The sequence below is a fragment of the Lutzomyia longipalpis genome, chromosome 4, assembly GCF_024334085.1.
Source record: "Lutzomyia longipalpis isolate SR_M1_2022 chromosome 4, ASM2433408v1".
Taxonomy (NCBI): domain Eukaryota; kingdom Metazoa; phylum Arthropoda; class Insecta; order Diptera; family Psychodidae; genus Lutzomyia; species Lutzomyia longipalpis.
The window spans coordinates 3,532,432-3,546,079 of NC_074710.1; the positions used below are offsets into that span (position 1 = coordinate 3,532,432).

The 13,648-nt window shown below is 36.5% G+C and overlaps 2 protein-coding genes across 2 annotated transcripts in view; both read left to right on the forward strand.

Annotated features, from left to right (window-relative positions):
- Positions 1-13,648, forward strand: part of LOC129795731 (40S ribosomal protein S10b-like) — a 575,051-nt gene that overhangs the window by 119,165 nt on the left and 442,238 nt on the right. The gene's annotated exons all lie outside the window — the stretch shown is intronic.
- LOC129795573 (F-box/LRR-repeat protein 16) overlaps positions 1-13,648 on the forward strand; it is a 28,620-nt gene that overhangs the window by 10,461 nt on the left and 4,511 nt on the right. Inside the window, exons 3-6 of the mRNA XM_055836974.1 lie at positions 8,578-8,751; positions 8,879-8,996; positions 10,125-10,320; positions 13,004-13,152. Coding sequence (XP_055692949.1) covers positions 8,578-8,751; positions 8,879-8,996; positions 10,125-10,320; positions 13,004-13,152 — 637 coding nt within the window. The remainder of the gene's footprint in view (positions 1-8,577; positions 8,752-8,878; positions 8,997-10,124; positions 10,321-13,003; positions 13,153-13,648) is intronic.

The following is a 13,648-nucleotide window of genomic DNA, read 5'->3' on the forward strand; positions in this document are numbered from 1 at the left end:
ATTTTTTTTTCCAATAAATTCCCTTTAACCCCATACGAGTATCTTCGGAATAGGGTGCGCGACCGTACCCTCTAGAGTTTCCGTCGACCCAACAAACTGACCTTGCAGTAGATCGCTCCCCCATCAACCCTTCCGTGATACATGTCTTGGTCTTCTTATGGGTAATTAATTGTTGGTTTGATTTGCCTACACCTTTTACGTCTTCACAAACACTATAGGATAATTCCAATATGCATAAAATGAATTGTGAGCAACTTAAAGCGATTTGATGTGATCTTCCTGTATGATGAGCTTTGTGAATTCTCCTTGAGGGAACTTGTGGTGTTTCACTTGAGATTCCTCATGCGTTCCAACGGATCTTCGACTCAGTCTCAGGGGTTGTCCTTCGCTTCCAACGATTGTGTGTTACTCAGATCTCCTACCATTGTCGTGATCATTGGTGTTCCTCGGTTGATCTCTTCCAATGAATCCTCAAGACGATTTTCTGCTTGTTGTTTGACGGTTCTCCTTTGCAAGACTAAATTTGCCTGATGTTGCCGTTTGAAACTATGCTTCCGTTGTGAAGTTTGTGGTTCCTCGTTCATCTGGCAAATTAATCCTTCCTGGTTTGGCTTAGAGTTGTCTGCTTGACTGAGATTTCCATCAGCTTCCGTCCAAACATGGCAGTTCTCGGCATAGAAGGCAATTGTCATCACTTTAGACAATTCTGCATTGATGCCTGGATTGAAAGGGTTTGCTGGTAAGATTCCCTTCAATGTCATTAACCCTTTGATTGTCGTATTGAGGGAATACCAACAGATAAAATTGTATGCTGTGAATTTTGGGGAGAGAAATTTGGAAGAAATGTTGACTTTCGCCGATCCAAGAAAACCGTTATGTCCTATGATTTTGACGTTTCTGATTTCGTACTTCTTCTCTCCGACCCAATTCTGAATCGTTGCTCCCCCTATGAGCATGTCATCTTTCAGATGGATTTGCCACTTTGGTTCAGTTAATTTGTACTGTCCCGGAGTGTGGACTTTAAATTTATTTACTCGCCAGTTTGATTGATCCTTTGTGATCATTTGCATGACTGAGCATAATACATCTTGGGCTGGTTGTGCCTCGTTTTCCTCATTGAGAATCGTCCTTTGTGACTCCTTGTTGCGATTTTGAGAATTTTTATTGATCCCATCAACAGTAAAATTTGTGGTTTGGCATTTCGGTTTCAATTGCTGGCTCAGGTTGGCACTCGTAAATTTTACTTGTGATCCTGGGTCCAGAATGATCCTGCACTTCCTGTTGCTGTTGAATTTGTCAGGGATATCCACTGTTGCCGTTGTGAATAGGACATTGGCCCTTGCCCCACTTGACGGTCTTGAACCTGCGAGAGTTGTCACTTGTGGTTCAAGTTGCGTGTATTGATTCAGGGCATCATCTGCTGTTTGCACAGATGAATTCACGAAAAGATCAATTGAAACATTGAATTTAGATATATCAACTTGAGGGGGTTGTAGCCCTTGTACCTTTGTGAGGTGAGGATTTTCGCTGTAATTTACCACACAGAGATTTCTGGATGATTGCCATTTCTCTTCGGATCTCGTAAACTTCAGAATTTTCGCCGGTTCCAGATCAGAAACTTGCGGAACTGCAGATGTCTTTTCTAATGATCCATTTTGATTTCCCTGCCTATGGAGTCTTTGTTCTTCTAGGTGCTGATTCCTTGTTGTGGTCAGTTGTACCTTTGAGATTTCTCCTGGTCTGGGTGGAAGCATCTTCTCCTGTCTGTATGCCGTGATGAGTAGGTTGGCGATTTTTGAGCAGCGAGTTATGCATTTTGTGCCGAAGTTGAATAGTTCTAGTTGTTCCTTTTGCTTCATATCTAGAGTTTTTGTCCCCTTTATAATACTTGCTTGAACTTCTTTGAACATTGCTTCGAGATGTTTGATGATTTCTCTATGCGTCTCTAACTCGATTATCGCTTCCTGTCTCCTCAACAACATAGGATTTTTGACGAATTCCTCAAGAGCGGTGTCCACCTCATTTATCCTGTCTTGATATATCTTTCTTAAATCATAATGAATTGCCATAGTCGCTAACGAAGCTGTCTTCCATTCCGCACACATTGATGAAATCAAAGATTGTATGACTTCACACGGATTGAAAACAAAAAAACTTCTTCCTTGTAGCTTCGAGTGGCTTGAAGGTCCAAATAATGTTGGATCCTTCTTAAGTCATATTGAATGGTCATGGTCGCTGACGAAGCTGTCTTCCATTCCGCACACATTGATGAAATCAAGCGTTGTATGACTTCGCACGGATCGACGACTAAAACTTCTTGCTTGTAGCTTCGAGCGGCTTGAAGGTCCAAAAAAATGTTGGGTGAAAATATCCTACCTGCAGATATACTCAGCGTTAGTAATGGTCCCACAACTTTAAGGGAGTAAGCGTCGTCTCTTTGTCCGGCAGCAAATATCCCACCTGCAGATATACTCAGCGTTAGTAATGGTCCCACAACTTTAAGGGAGTAAGCGTCGTCTCTTTGTCCGGCAGCAAATATCCCACCTGCAGATATACTCAGCGTTAGTAATGGTCCCACAACTTTAAGGGAGTAAGCGTCGTCTCTTTGTCCGGCAGCAAATATCCCACCTGCAGATATACTCAGCGTTAGTAATGGTCCCACAACTTTAAGGGAGTAAGCGTCGTCTCTTTGTCCGGCAGCAAATATCCCACCTGCAGATATACTCAGCGTTAGTAATGGTCCCACAACTTTAAGGGAGTAAGCGTCGTCTCTTTGTCCGGCAGCAAATATCCCACCTGCAGATATACTCAGCGTTAGTAATGGTCCCACAACTTTAAGGGAGTAAGCGTCGTCTCTTTGTCCGGCAGCAAATATCCCACCTGCAGATATACTCAGCGTTAGTAATGGTCCCACAACTTTAAGGGAGTAAGCGTCGTCTCTTTGTCCGGCAGCAAATATCCCACCTGCAGATATACTCAGCGTTAGTAATGGTCCCACAACTTTAAGGGAGTAAGCGTCGTCTCTTTGTCCGGCAGCAAATATCCCACCTGCAGATATACTCAGCGTTAGTAATGGTCCCACAACTTTAAGGGAGTAAGCGTCGTCTCTTTGTCCGGCAGCAAATATCCCACCTGCAGATATACTCAGCGTTAGTAATGGTCCCACAACTTTAAGGGAGTAAGCGTCGTCTCTTTGTCCGGCAGCAAATATCCCACCTGCAGATATACTCAGCGTTAGTAATGGTCCCACAACTTTAAGGGAGTAAGCGTCGTCTCTTTGTCCGGCAGCAAATATCCCACCTGCAGATATACTCAGCGTTAGTAATGGTCCCACAACTTTAAGGGAGTAAGCGTCGTCTCTTTGTCCGGCAGCAAATATCCCACCTGCAGATATACTCAGCGTTAGTAATGGTCCCACAACTTTAAGGGAGTAAGCGTCGTCTCTTTGTCCGGCAGCAAATATCCCACCTGCAGATATACTCAGCGTTAGTAATGGTCCCACAACTTTAAGGGAGTAAGCGTCGTCTCTTTGTCCGGCAGCAAATATCCCACCTGCAGATATACTCAGCGTTAGTAATGGTCCCACAACTTCGTCGTCTCTTTGTCCGGCAGCAAATATCCCACCTGCAGATATACTCAGCGTTAGTAATGGTCCCACAACTTTAAGGGAGTAAGCGTCGTCTCTTTGTCCGGCAGCAAATATCCCACCTGCAGATATACTCAGCGTTAGTAATGGTCCCACAACTTTAAGGGAGTAAGCGTCGTCTCTTTGTCCGGCAGCAAATATCCCACCTGCAGATATACTCAGCGTTAGTAATGGTCCCACAACTTTAAGGGAGTAAGCGTCGTCTCTTTGTCCGGCAGCAAATATCCCACCTGCAGATATACTCAGCGTTAGTAATGGTCCCACAACTTTAAGGGAGTAAGCGTCGTCTCTTTGTCCGGCAGCAAATATCCCACCTGCAGATATACGCAGAGTTAATAAATGTCTCCGGTTTGGAGGAACAAAAAAAATTTTTTCTTCCGGCCTCGTGGGGAATTTCACTGCGCCACAATAAGCATGAATTTTCACGTATTGAGCACTTTGATTGAATGTTTGCCACTTCTACAATTAATGGCACACGTGTGGCAAGGAAATACTTAAGCAATTTTAGCAGCGGACTGTATAAAATGTAAAATTAAATGTAAATTTGCACAAACAACGTTTTTATTCTTTCCCAACAATTTTGACAGTTCTCTTTAACTCTCTCATTCCGCCACGTCATCCCAAACTTTTTTATAGCAAAAAAGTTTGGGAGTCGTGCGCCGATATTTGTCATGCGGCGGAAAATTTTACTTTTCCCCCGGTCAGCGTCGGAAAATCGGAACTCAGTCCAGAATTAAAGGCACAATTCTGCCAGAGCTTTCGGCACAAATCAGTGCCTTCCTCAGTGGATCTTGTGTATGAATTTCCTGGACATCGTCAATGAATTAATTGCAGAAGGCATAACAAAGAGAGGGTAACAATAAATTGAGAAAAACTCTTGTCCAGCGGAGCAAACAAACGGGGCACAACAAATTCATACACAAGATCCACTGAGGAAGGCACTGATTTGTGCCGAAAGCTCTGGCAGAATTGTGCCTTTAATTCTGGACTGAGTTCCGATTTTCCGACGCTGACCGGGGGAAAAGTAAAATTTTCCAAAAAATTACAATTCACGTTTTACGTCGGCTTCTAATACAACTCATAATTTTATAATTCAACATTTCTTTCAAAATATTTAGTTTTCTCTTAAAAATTCGTATTTCTACATAAATTTTTTTTTTACATTCAATGAAGAATTTATTAGCCCTATTATGATATAGTTTTAGGCCGAATAGCGCATAAAATTGAATACTAAATTCAGTTATTACGACACAGCACGCACATCACGCTTTTGCATTAATTTAGTTAATTTTTTCAGGTCAAATATTTCGTGTTTAATATTTTCTTAACGCATTGAATTTTCAAAGACTAAATAAGAATTGTTCTGACACGTTGGCATGAAGAGAAAATTGAAATGAAATCCTTAAATAACTATAAGAATGATTGATGATTTCCCATTGGAAAATTTGGAAAATACTGAAAGCTTCTCATTTTATTATCAAAAGCTCCATTTGTGAGATTTTTGAAAAATTTTATTCATTGGAAATGACAATAATATTAATGTTTAATGTCAGAAATTGTGAAATTGTTGAGCTGTAATTAGCGTAGACAGATAGTAGGAGAATCAAAATCAAACACAGATATATCTTCAATTATGCTTCTTGACTATCCATTGTATCTTCTGTCTGTACGTAACATTCTGTAAGACCTCAATATGATATGTGGTTGAAAGTTGTTCATGAAGTATTATATTTAGATCTCTATACAGGTTGTTACCTGTTAAAAGCTCTAGGATATCATACCTACAGGTTACCATGGCAAAGCTGTGCATTCAAGGAGATAAAATATATGTTTTATAACAATTTTGAGAAATTCCATGAATAAAATGTCTCGCAATATAATAAAAAAAATAACTTCCTTTGCTGATAAAGAAAAGTTCATACGAATAGATTTATTTTACTTTCTCGGAAAATTTTAAATTGAAAATTCAAGGAAGGTTTCTTTCAATGATAAAACCAACCACCATCTCTCTTGATGCTCTCTGTGGAAGATTCCAAAGAATGGTGGCTTCTTCAACATATGTACAGTCGAAGGAGAAAATGAATTTTCAATTTGAATTCATGCAAAATTCTAAAGCAAGCTGAAATGAAAAAAAATCTTATCAGATGAATCTCTGAATCCTTTTCCCATGGAATTTTTTTCTTGCAAAAAACCTCACACCATTTTCCCAAAACGACCGCAAAGGGAGGAAAAAGAAATTTCTCAGAAGGTGAGAGCTTGAGGACTAAATATAGAACACAAAAATACTTGGAAGGAAATTAGGTCTTTTTCATATAGAATAAATAGGTGAAAATAATTTTTAAAAAATTCTAAGTTTAAAAGCTCTCTATGTGGAAAGGCCTTAAGCACTAGTTTGCAAAGGGCATAATAAAATTTTATTCATTCATTCTATGTAGAAAGTCCTAGTTATTCGTCGAGGGGAGTGTGAAAACAAGAATGTTTTTTTTTACAATTCAATCCACTTTTAAAGAATTCTTCCGCCCACGAAGAGCCTTATTTGTCGCGCATTTGGACTTTGTGAAGAAAATTGATTTTTATCAATCCTCGAGATCTCAATCATGTCTTCGCATGCGAAAGAAAATCCAAAATAGATGTGTGTGTTTTTCACCAACGATGGGTGGTGAAAGTACACAATAAAAGCAAATGAAAGGAAAAACATTCCTATTGTTCGGAATATACAAAAATATCGTTGGAATATTGATTTTTTTTCTTCACCATAACATTGTATTCAAAAAGGGGCGAAAAAGGCATTCGAAGTATTTTTTCGCGTTATTTGTAGCAAAAAAAGAGCATGTTGAAATGGATTATGCGAAAGCTACGAAAGTATGTTACAGCTCAAGGAAATAAATTACATGCGAAATATAGATTTTTTGCCTTAACCTTTTATATTAATGAAATTGTTCGAAATGTGAGGATTTATGTTAAAATTTTATTTAATAAATTTGATAATTGACTTTTAAATCTTTTAATACCAAAAGAAATTGCTTTTTGAAAGGCCACCACTGTGTAAGGTTACGCGCTAATAAAGCGTGTTTAAGAACATTCAAATGATTTTTCAAGAGCAACAGCACGTGCTTTTGCATTGAAAAGTAATTTAAAAAGGAAAATGTTCAAGAGCAATGTCTTGTGGCATTGCTCTTCAATGAATATTCAAAAGCTCTTTAACAGTAGGATTCTTTATCATTTTCATCAAGATGCAATAATTTGTTATACCTTTAAGGACCAGTGTATGCTTTAAAACGTCCAACTGGTATAGATTTTTCTTATAAAGAATTCTATAAAAATCAAATAGAATTTGTCGATCCCTTTGGGGTTTACTTTAAGACTTAAATAGAAAATTTTAGCAAAACGGGACGACTTTGACATTTTCGGGTTTTCGCAAGGGTTTTCGTCATTCAAACTTTAAAAAATGGACATGTTGGTTGGATTTAAAAAAATCAGTTTTATAGATTTTGGAAATCTTCTATATAATAAAGAAAGGTCTGTTTGTTGGTAATCTTCGTGTCTGTACAGCTATACAAATCTACACCGTTTGACCGATCGCGATGAAATTTGGTACAGACGTTCCTTATATCAGGCGCTTTCGAGTGGCCGTATCCATTTTCCCCCCAAAGCCCCCCTTCAGGTAGCCCCCATATAACTCTCATGCAGTTTTTGCGAATTTTTGAATTTGGCGCCAGAAATATTGTATGAAAATGATTTCTTCTCTTTGCAAATTTTTTCTTTTGGGTTTGATGAGAGCTCTCCATCTATCTATATAATAAAGAAAGGTCTGTTTGTTGGTAATCTTCGTGTCTGTACAGCTATACAAATCTACACCGTTTGACCGATCGCGATGAAATTTGGTACAGACGTTCCTTATATCAGGCGCTTTCGAGTGGCCGTATCCATTTTCCCCCCAAAACCTCCCTTCAGGTAGCCCCCATATAAAAGTCATGTGTTTTTTTGCGAATTTTTGAATTTGGCGCCCGAAATGTTGTATGAAAATGATTTCTTCTCTTTGCAAATTTTTCTTTTGGGTTTGATAAGTGGCCCAAATCTATACTTATAAACCATCATAATTTTTTTTCTCTAAAATTTGCGCGAAGCGCAACAAATCCCCGCGAAGCGGGGCGAGGTAAATTGGAGCGAAGCGACAATTTACCTCGTTTACCAATAAAAGTCGTTAATGGAAAACGTGGGCGATGTTTGTCAATTTTAAAGCAATTATAAGCAAACTTTTGGGCGCCCAACAATTTTTTTATGTAACATTTTAGAAGAAACAAAATACAAGAAAAAGGCAGTCTTGAACTTTATCAGCAGACTAATAAATTGATATTTCGTGTTTTGTCAACGTGACAAGGAATATTTTAAACTTTTCAATATGGAGGAAAGTTTTGTAAAAGAACTGACATAAAAGACGTCAAGTTTAATAAGTTTTGACGGTTTAAACAGAAAAATTCTTGTATTCAATTCGACTAATTCTATCTAGAATTTATGGCATTGTTAATTTTGCTTAATTGAAATAATTGATGGAAAATGAGAAGGGAACAGTTCTGTCATTCTAATGACAACAAGACTGACATTTAGTTTGACATTTATTTAAAAATTCAACTACTATAATATTAGTATTTTCAACGTTCATTTAACGATTCTCTCTATCACCATCACTTGTAATTTTCATCACTATATGGGAATATTTTATGATTAAAATGCTCTCTCAGAAAAACTTCAAAGAGTTAAATCATGCATAAAGGGATAAAGTCTCAACCGTTCGTGAATCCTGTGGAAATTAAATGGAAACCCATCTCTCTTTTCATAGTACTACCTATTATAAATCACAAAGATAGAAAGTAAAACGATAAATTGCGCCTAAAATGCAAAATGCACTCACAAAATATTCCTCTTTCCAGAGTCTCTTTGAACTGGAGCTGGCCGGTTGCAATGAGGTCACCGAAGCAGGACTCTGGGCGTGCCTCACACCCCGGATAGTTTCCCTCTCGCTGGCAGACTGCATCAATATTGCCGACGAGGCGGTGGGTGCAGTGGCACAGTTGCTTCCATCGCTCTATGAATTTTCTCTGCAGGTAAATTTTCTACCCACCCAAGCGCACCAAAATCAATCAACGTTCTTTCACACCAGGACACCATATAGAATAGTCAATATTTATACGTTCCATGTACTGACCATCACTACATTCACCCTCTTTGTAGGCTTATCATGTCACAGACGCCGCCCTGGGGTACTTTTCACCAAAGCAAAGCCACAGCCTAAGTATATTGAGATTGCAGTCTTGTTGGGAGCTTACAAACCATGGCATCGTTAACATAGGTAAAATCTCGGAAATATTGAATATTTATTCTCAATTAAATTAATTATTTCAATTAAATCATGAAAATAGGAGCTAAAGGATTAAACATTCACTCAACAATTTATTTTGAGATTTTATACATAAAAACCTTTTTTTATAGCATTTTAAATAAATTTTCACGGAGAAAAGATGAATGAAAATTGGGAGAAAATAGGGAAAACATCATGAATAAATTCAATAAAATTACACTATATACATATATTCCCTCGAATATTAGTTTATCTCACAATAAATCAATAAAAACTGCATATTTTCCCCCTTAAAGTGCAACTGAGGCAATTTATAATCTTCAATAGAGTCATTGATGCATTGAAAAGATGAATTTGAATTTGTGTGACTCTTAATGCATTCGCAGTATCTGGCAAAAGGAAATGATTCAAAGAGAAAACTCATAAGTTTCCTCCACTGATGCACTTCCATTTGCTTTCACAATAAAAGGTGTTGAAGCGAGAAATCTGTGTGAAATATTTGCATTGAGTGCAACGAAGGATGTTCGCGACTTTCTTCTTTGATCATATTTTCAGTGCCAAGTTGAGGGATATTTTTACCGCAAAAATTACTTTTTATTTCATCAAACGATAAAAAATATATCTGTATGTGTTTGGACTCAAATTGTGTAAATAAATGTGCAAAAATGAAGATGTTGAGATGAGAAATATTTTGGCAAAAGAAGTTCGAAAACTTTTGGCATCGCCGTATGAGAGAAAATGCAATTTTCTCAATGTAAACAATAGGAGAGAATTGTGCTAATAGAGTGATGAAATTGCATTAAATTTATTGTAAAGTAGGTCTATGGGGCAATATCAACCAATATAGTACAGTTAATCATCCACAAATTGCATTGAAAGGAAGGAAATTAAACAAAATTACTATGAGAGAGAGCTTCCACCAGGCGCCTCCACTGCAAAAATTATTAATATCCTTGGGCGCAGAGAAAAGCTCTCGCATGAAGATGGTTAATTTAATTCTTTCACCACGAGAATTGGCTGTGTAAATTGTGCTACAAATTGAGTTATGCGCCATATACCTTTTGCCATGCAAAATTGAATTTATCACTCCATTCTTGTCTTTTTCCACCTCTTCTGCAGTCCACTCCCTGCCACACCTGACGGTACTATCGCTTTCGGGATGCAGCAAAGTCACGGATGACGGTGTTGAGCTGATAGCGGAAAATCTGCAAAAGTTACGTGCTCTGGACCTGTCGTGGTGCCCAAGGATTACGGATTCATCCTTAGAGTACATTGCATGTGATTTAAATCAACTCGAGGAACTCACGCTCGATAGGTTTGTAAAATTAATGATCATTTATGCAATTTTAATTAATGCTTCAATAAATATGATTTTGTCTTTGGTTGTGGTGGTTTGTGGTCTTGCTGCTCTACATAAATCGATATTTTAGCTAATTTTACATAAAATTATTAATTAAATGATTATAAAGAGTCGAAGAAAGGTCTTCGTTTTGTACAATAGGATTATTCAGGAGTTCAAAATTGTTTTGGAAAATCAATTTTTAATCAAAGTTCTTGAAATGTCGCAAAAGAAGTTCTAGAAATCTACCTTTAACCGAATTTATTTGACTTTAATTAAAATAAAATTATTACCTATCATTTTTTTGTTACTATCAAAAACTGAATAAACTCTTTTTTTTTTAATTTCATACAATGAAAATAATTCACAATATGTATTCCCAATAAAAAAAAAAACATTTCTGGTTAAATTTTATTAATTAATTTCGAAATAACCCGTACAAATCAATCAGAATTAAATGGTGAAATGACTGAACACACGCGGCTAAAATATCCGTCATTCAGAATTGTGAAATTCAGAGATAAAATAAAGGGGAAAATGCAGGGAGCTTTTGTCATGACATTTTCAATGTTAAATGAAAAGCAATTCCTTTTCATACCGCAGGATAGGACGGAGGAGTGATTGAAATGCCATAGAAAATTCATCGAAACCCGCTTCCGCGTACAGCAAATCATGCGATTCAACTTAAAGGGATAATTAAGTTAATTTAGCGTATATTTTTGCAATGAATTCCATGAAAAATTCATGGAGGTAGTACAATTTCCTGCCCACCGTGTAATTAATAGAAAATCCAGCGGGATCATTTATGGAAAATATAATCGTTGAATACTTCACAGGATATTCTCAATTTATCGTATAATTGAGTGGAATTTATTTTGTAAAAACTACAAGAATTTATTCAGAAAAATTAAAGTTTAAGGGAAAATTCTGCCTTTGTGAAAACATCGAAATTTTCATGTAATTAAAGCGTTTTGGGAAACTAATGTCTAAATTTTAAATTTAAGGATTAGTGGCTTTTAGAATACTTCGTACTCCGATTTTTAAGTCGTTAGCCAGTAATTTATTAAACAAATCACAATCAGGCAATTTTCATAAGCCACGATCTTCTATTTTTTCTATGTTTATTATTTAAAAAAGCCCCTTTTAATATATTTCCTGTTTAGACATTACGTCGTAATGACTTAAGTTTTATTTAAATTCAAAATTAAAATGAACTAATTTTCTGAAAAAGAATCACAGCTAAAAAAGAACTGTCGTGTGTCTATGATAAAATATAGCAAATTCTTAATATGATAAAATATTCTTTATAAAAGAAAACAATGGAATGTTTTTTTATATATTTAATCAATTACTCTTTTTATTTAATTCCTAGAAATATGTTTTTAAAGAATTTCGCTAAATTAAAATTTGCCAAAATGGATCTACGATAAACATAGAAAATTTGATGTATTACTCTTTTAACAGAGAAAACTTTTAAAAATATATGATTTTTATCATTTCCTCCAATATTAAAAATTATTTGTTGCATTTGAAACCTTTGTAAAATGAGAGCTGTTATTAAATCGAAAAATTTATCTACCAAATAAACCTAAGAAAAAATACATAATCTCTGATTTGTGTCTTAGATAAACATAGATTTAAAATATCTCCCATTGAACCTGAACTAAGACGCTGAAATTCTCAGAAATACTCGCCTGTTTGAGAAATAATCCTTCCGGTAATATTCTATTAATTTTAATTAAAACGAACGGCGTACATATTTCAGAATTTAACCGAATATCTAATCATCCAAAAGACTCCAAAACAGAAACTCCCCCAAAGAGCATTAGAAGCAAAGTTTCAAAGAATTTGATGGGTATGCTGTACGTACAACCACATACCACCCATTCAATTGATTTCCGCGTCTCCCAAAAAAGCGGAAATATGAGATATAGCGAGATGAGTGGTTGTGGGTTATGTATTTCCTTTTAACCCTTTCGATATAGCTAGTTTCGTGTCTCAAGAGCATCCTGTCGGGGGGAATTGTGTACTCAATAATTGGATTTGTGGACGTTTTGGGTTATATGCTTCTACAAGCGATAAGTGAATCGATTTACAAAAGTTCCAGGCGACCTCTGACCCCCCCAAAAAAGGAGATTTGTGGAAGTGTGAAAATGAGAAAAGAATGTAAACCACAACTTTTCCATAATTCTCATTGATTTTATTCTACGGGGGATGATTTTTCCACCGTACTACCCACAAACATAGCGAATCGCACCAGCATGGAGAATGACCTATTTGCTAAAGTGGATGATGACCTTTTTACCATTCTGACGCCTTTTTTTGTGCTGCTGCCTCGCAGAATTCTTGGCACGTGTTTTATTCAGTTCCATTTGAGGGATTTTATTTTTTGCAAAAAAAAAATGAGCACAGAGAAAGGACATGATGCTTGAAATGGAAGCAAATTCACCTCAATGAAAGTTCTATTTAACTTTTCATGCCCAATGGGGTCATTGATGGTCTGACCAGAGGATGAATACTGAAGAAGAATTTAAAATTAGATTACTACAAACACGATTGAATATTTATTCAAATTAAACTTTGAACTTGATATTAGATAAAATGTGAATAAATTTTATTAATTTTTTTTACTAAAAATAGAATAAAATTTTCCTTTCAGATGCGTTCATATAACTGACATTGGGGTTGGCTACATTTCCACAATGCTCTCCCTCTCAGCACTCTTCTTACGTTGGTGTTCGCAAGTCAGGGACTTTGGATTGCAGCACCTCTGCTCAATGCGAAACCTTCAAGTTCTCTCGTTAGCTGGTAAGATTTACAAAGGGGTTTGCATAGTTTAAATTAAAACCTTTATTTGTGGAGACATCGAGAGACGATTTAACATTTTTTTTCTCAATTTCGAATTCTTTTAAAATACATTTAAAACATTTAATATAATAATGATTTTCCGGGATTTTTGTTGGTTAAATGGGGATTTTCTCACCCATAAAAATTCACGCTTTTTTCCCCACGATGAAGTGAGTGGAAAATTGTCATGTTTTTGTAGAAAATGTTTGAAAATATTGAATAAGTTCCTTTTTTCTGTACCTACTGACGGAGGCTCCGAACAGAGCCGAAAGCTCTGGAAAACGTGAGTTTTTTTTTGGGTGAGAAAACCCCCATTTAACCGACGAAAAACCCGGAAAATCATATTGTCGCCACACGTCGAAAAATCACTTCCATTCAATATAATGTCTCAGAAAAGGAATTTATTCGTTCTTGTATTGTAAAGTCCCTGATTCGAGGAAAAATCGTGATTTGTATA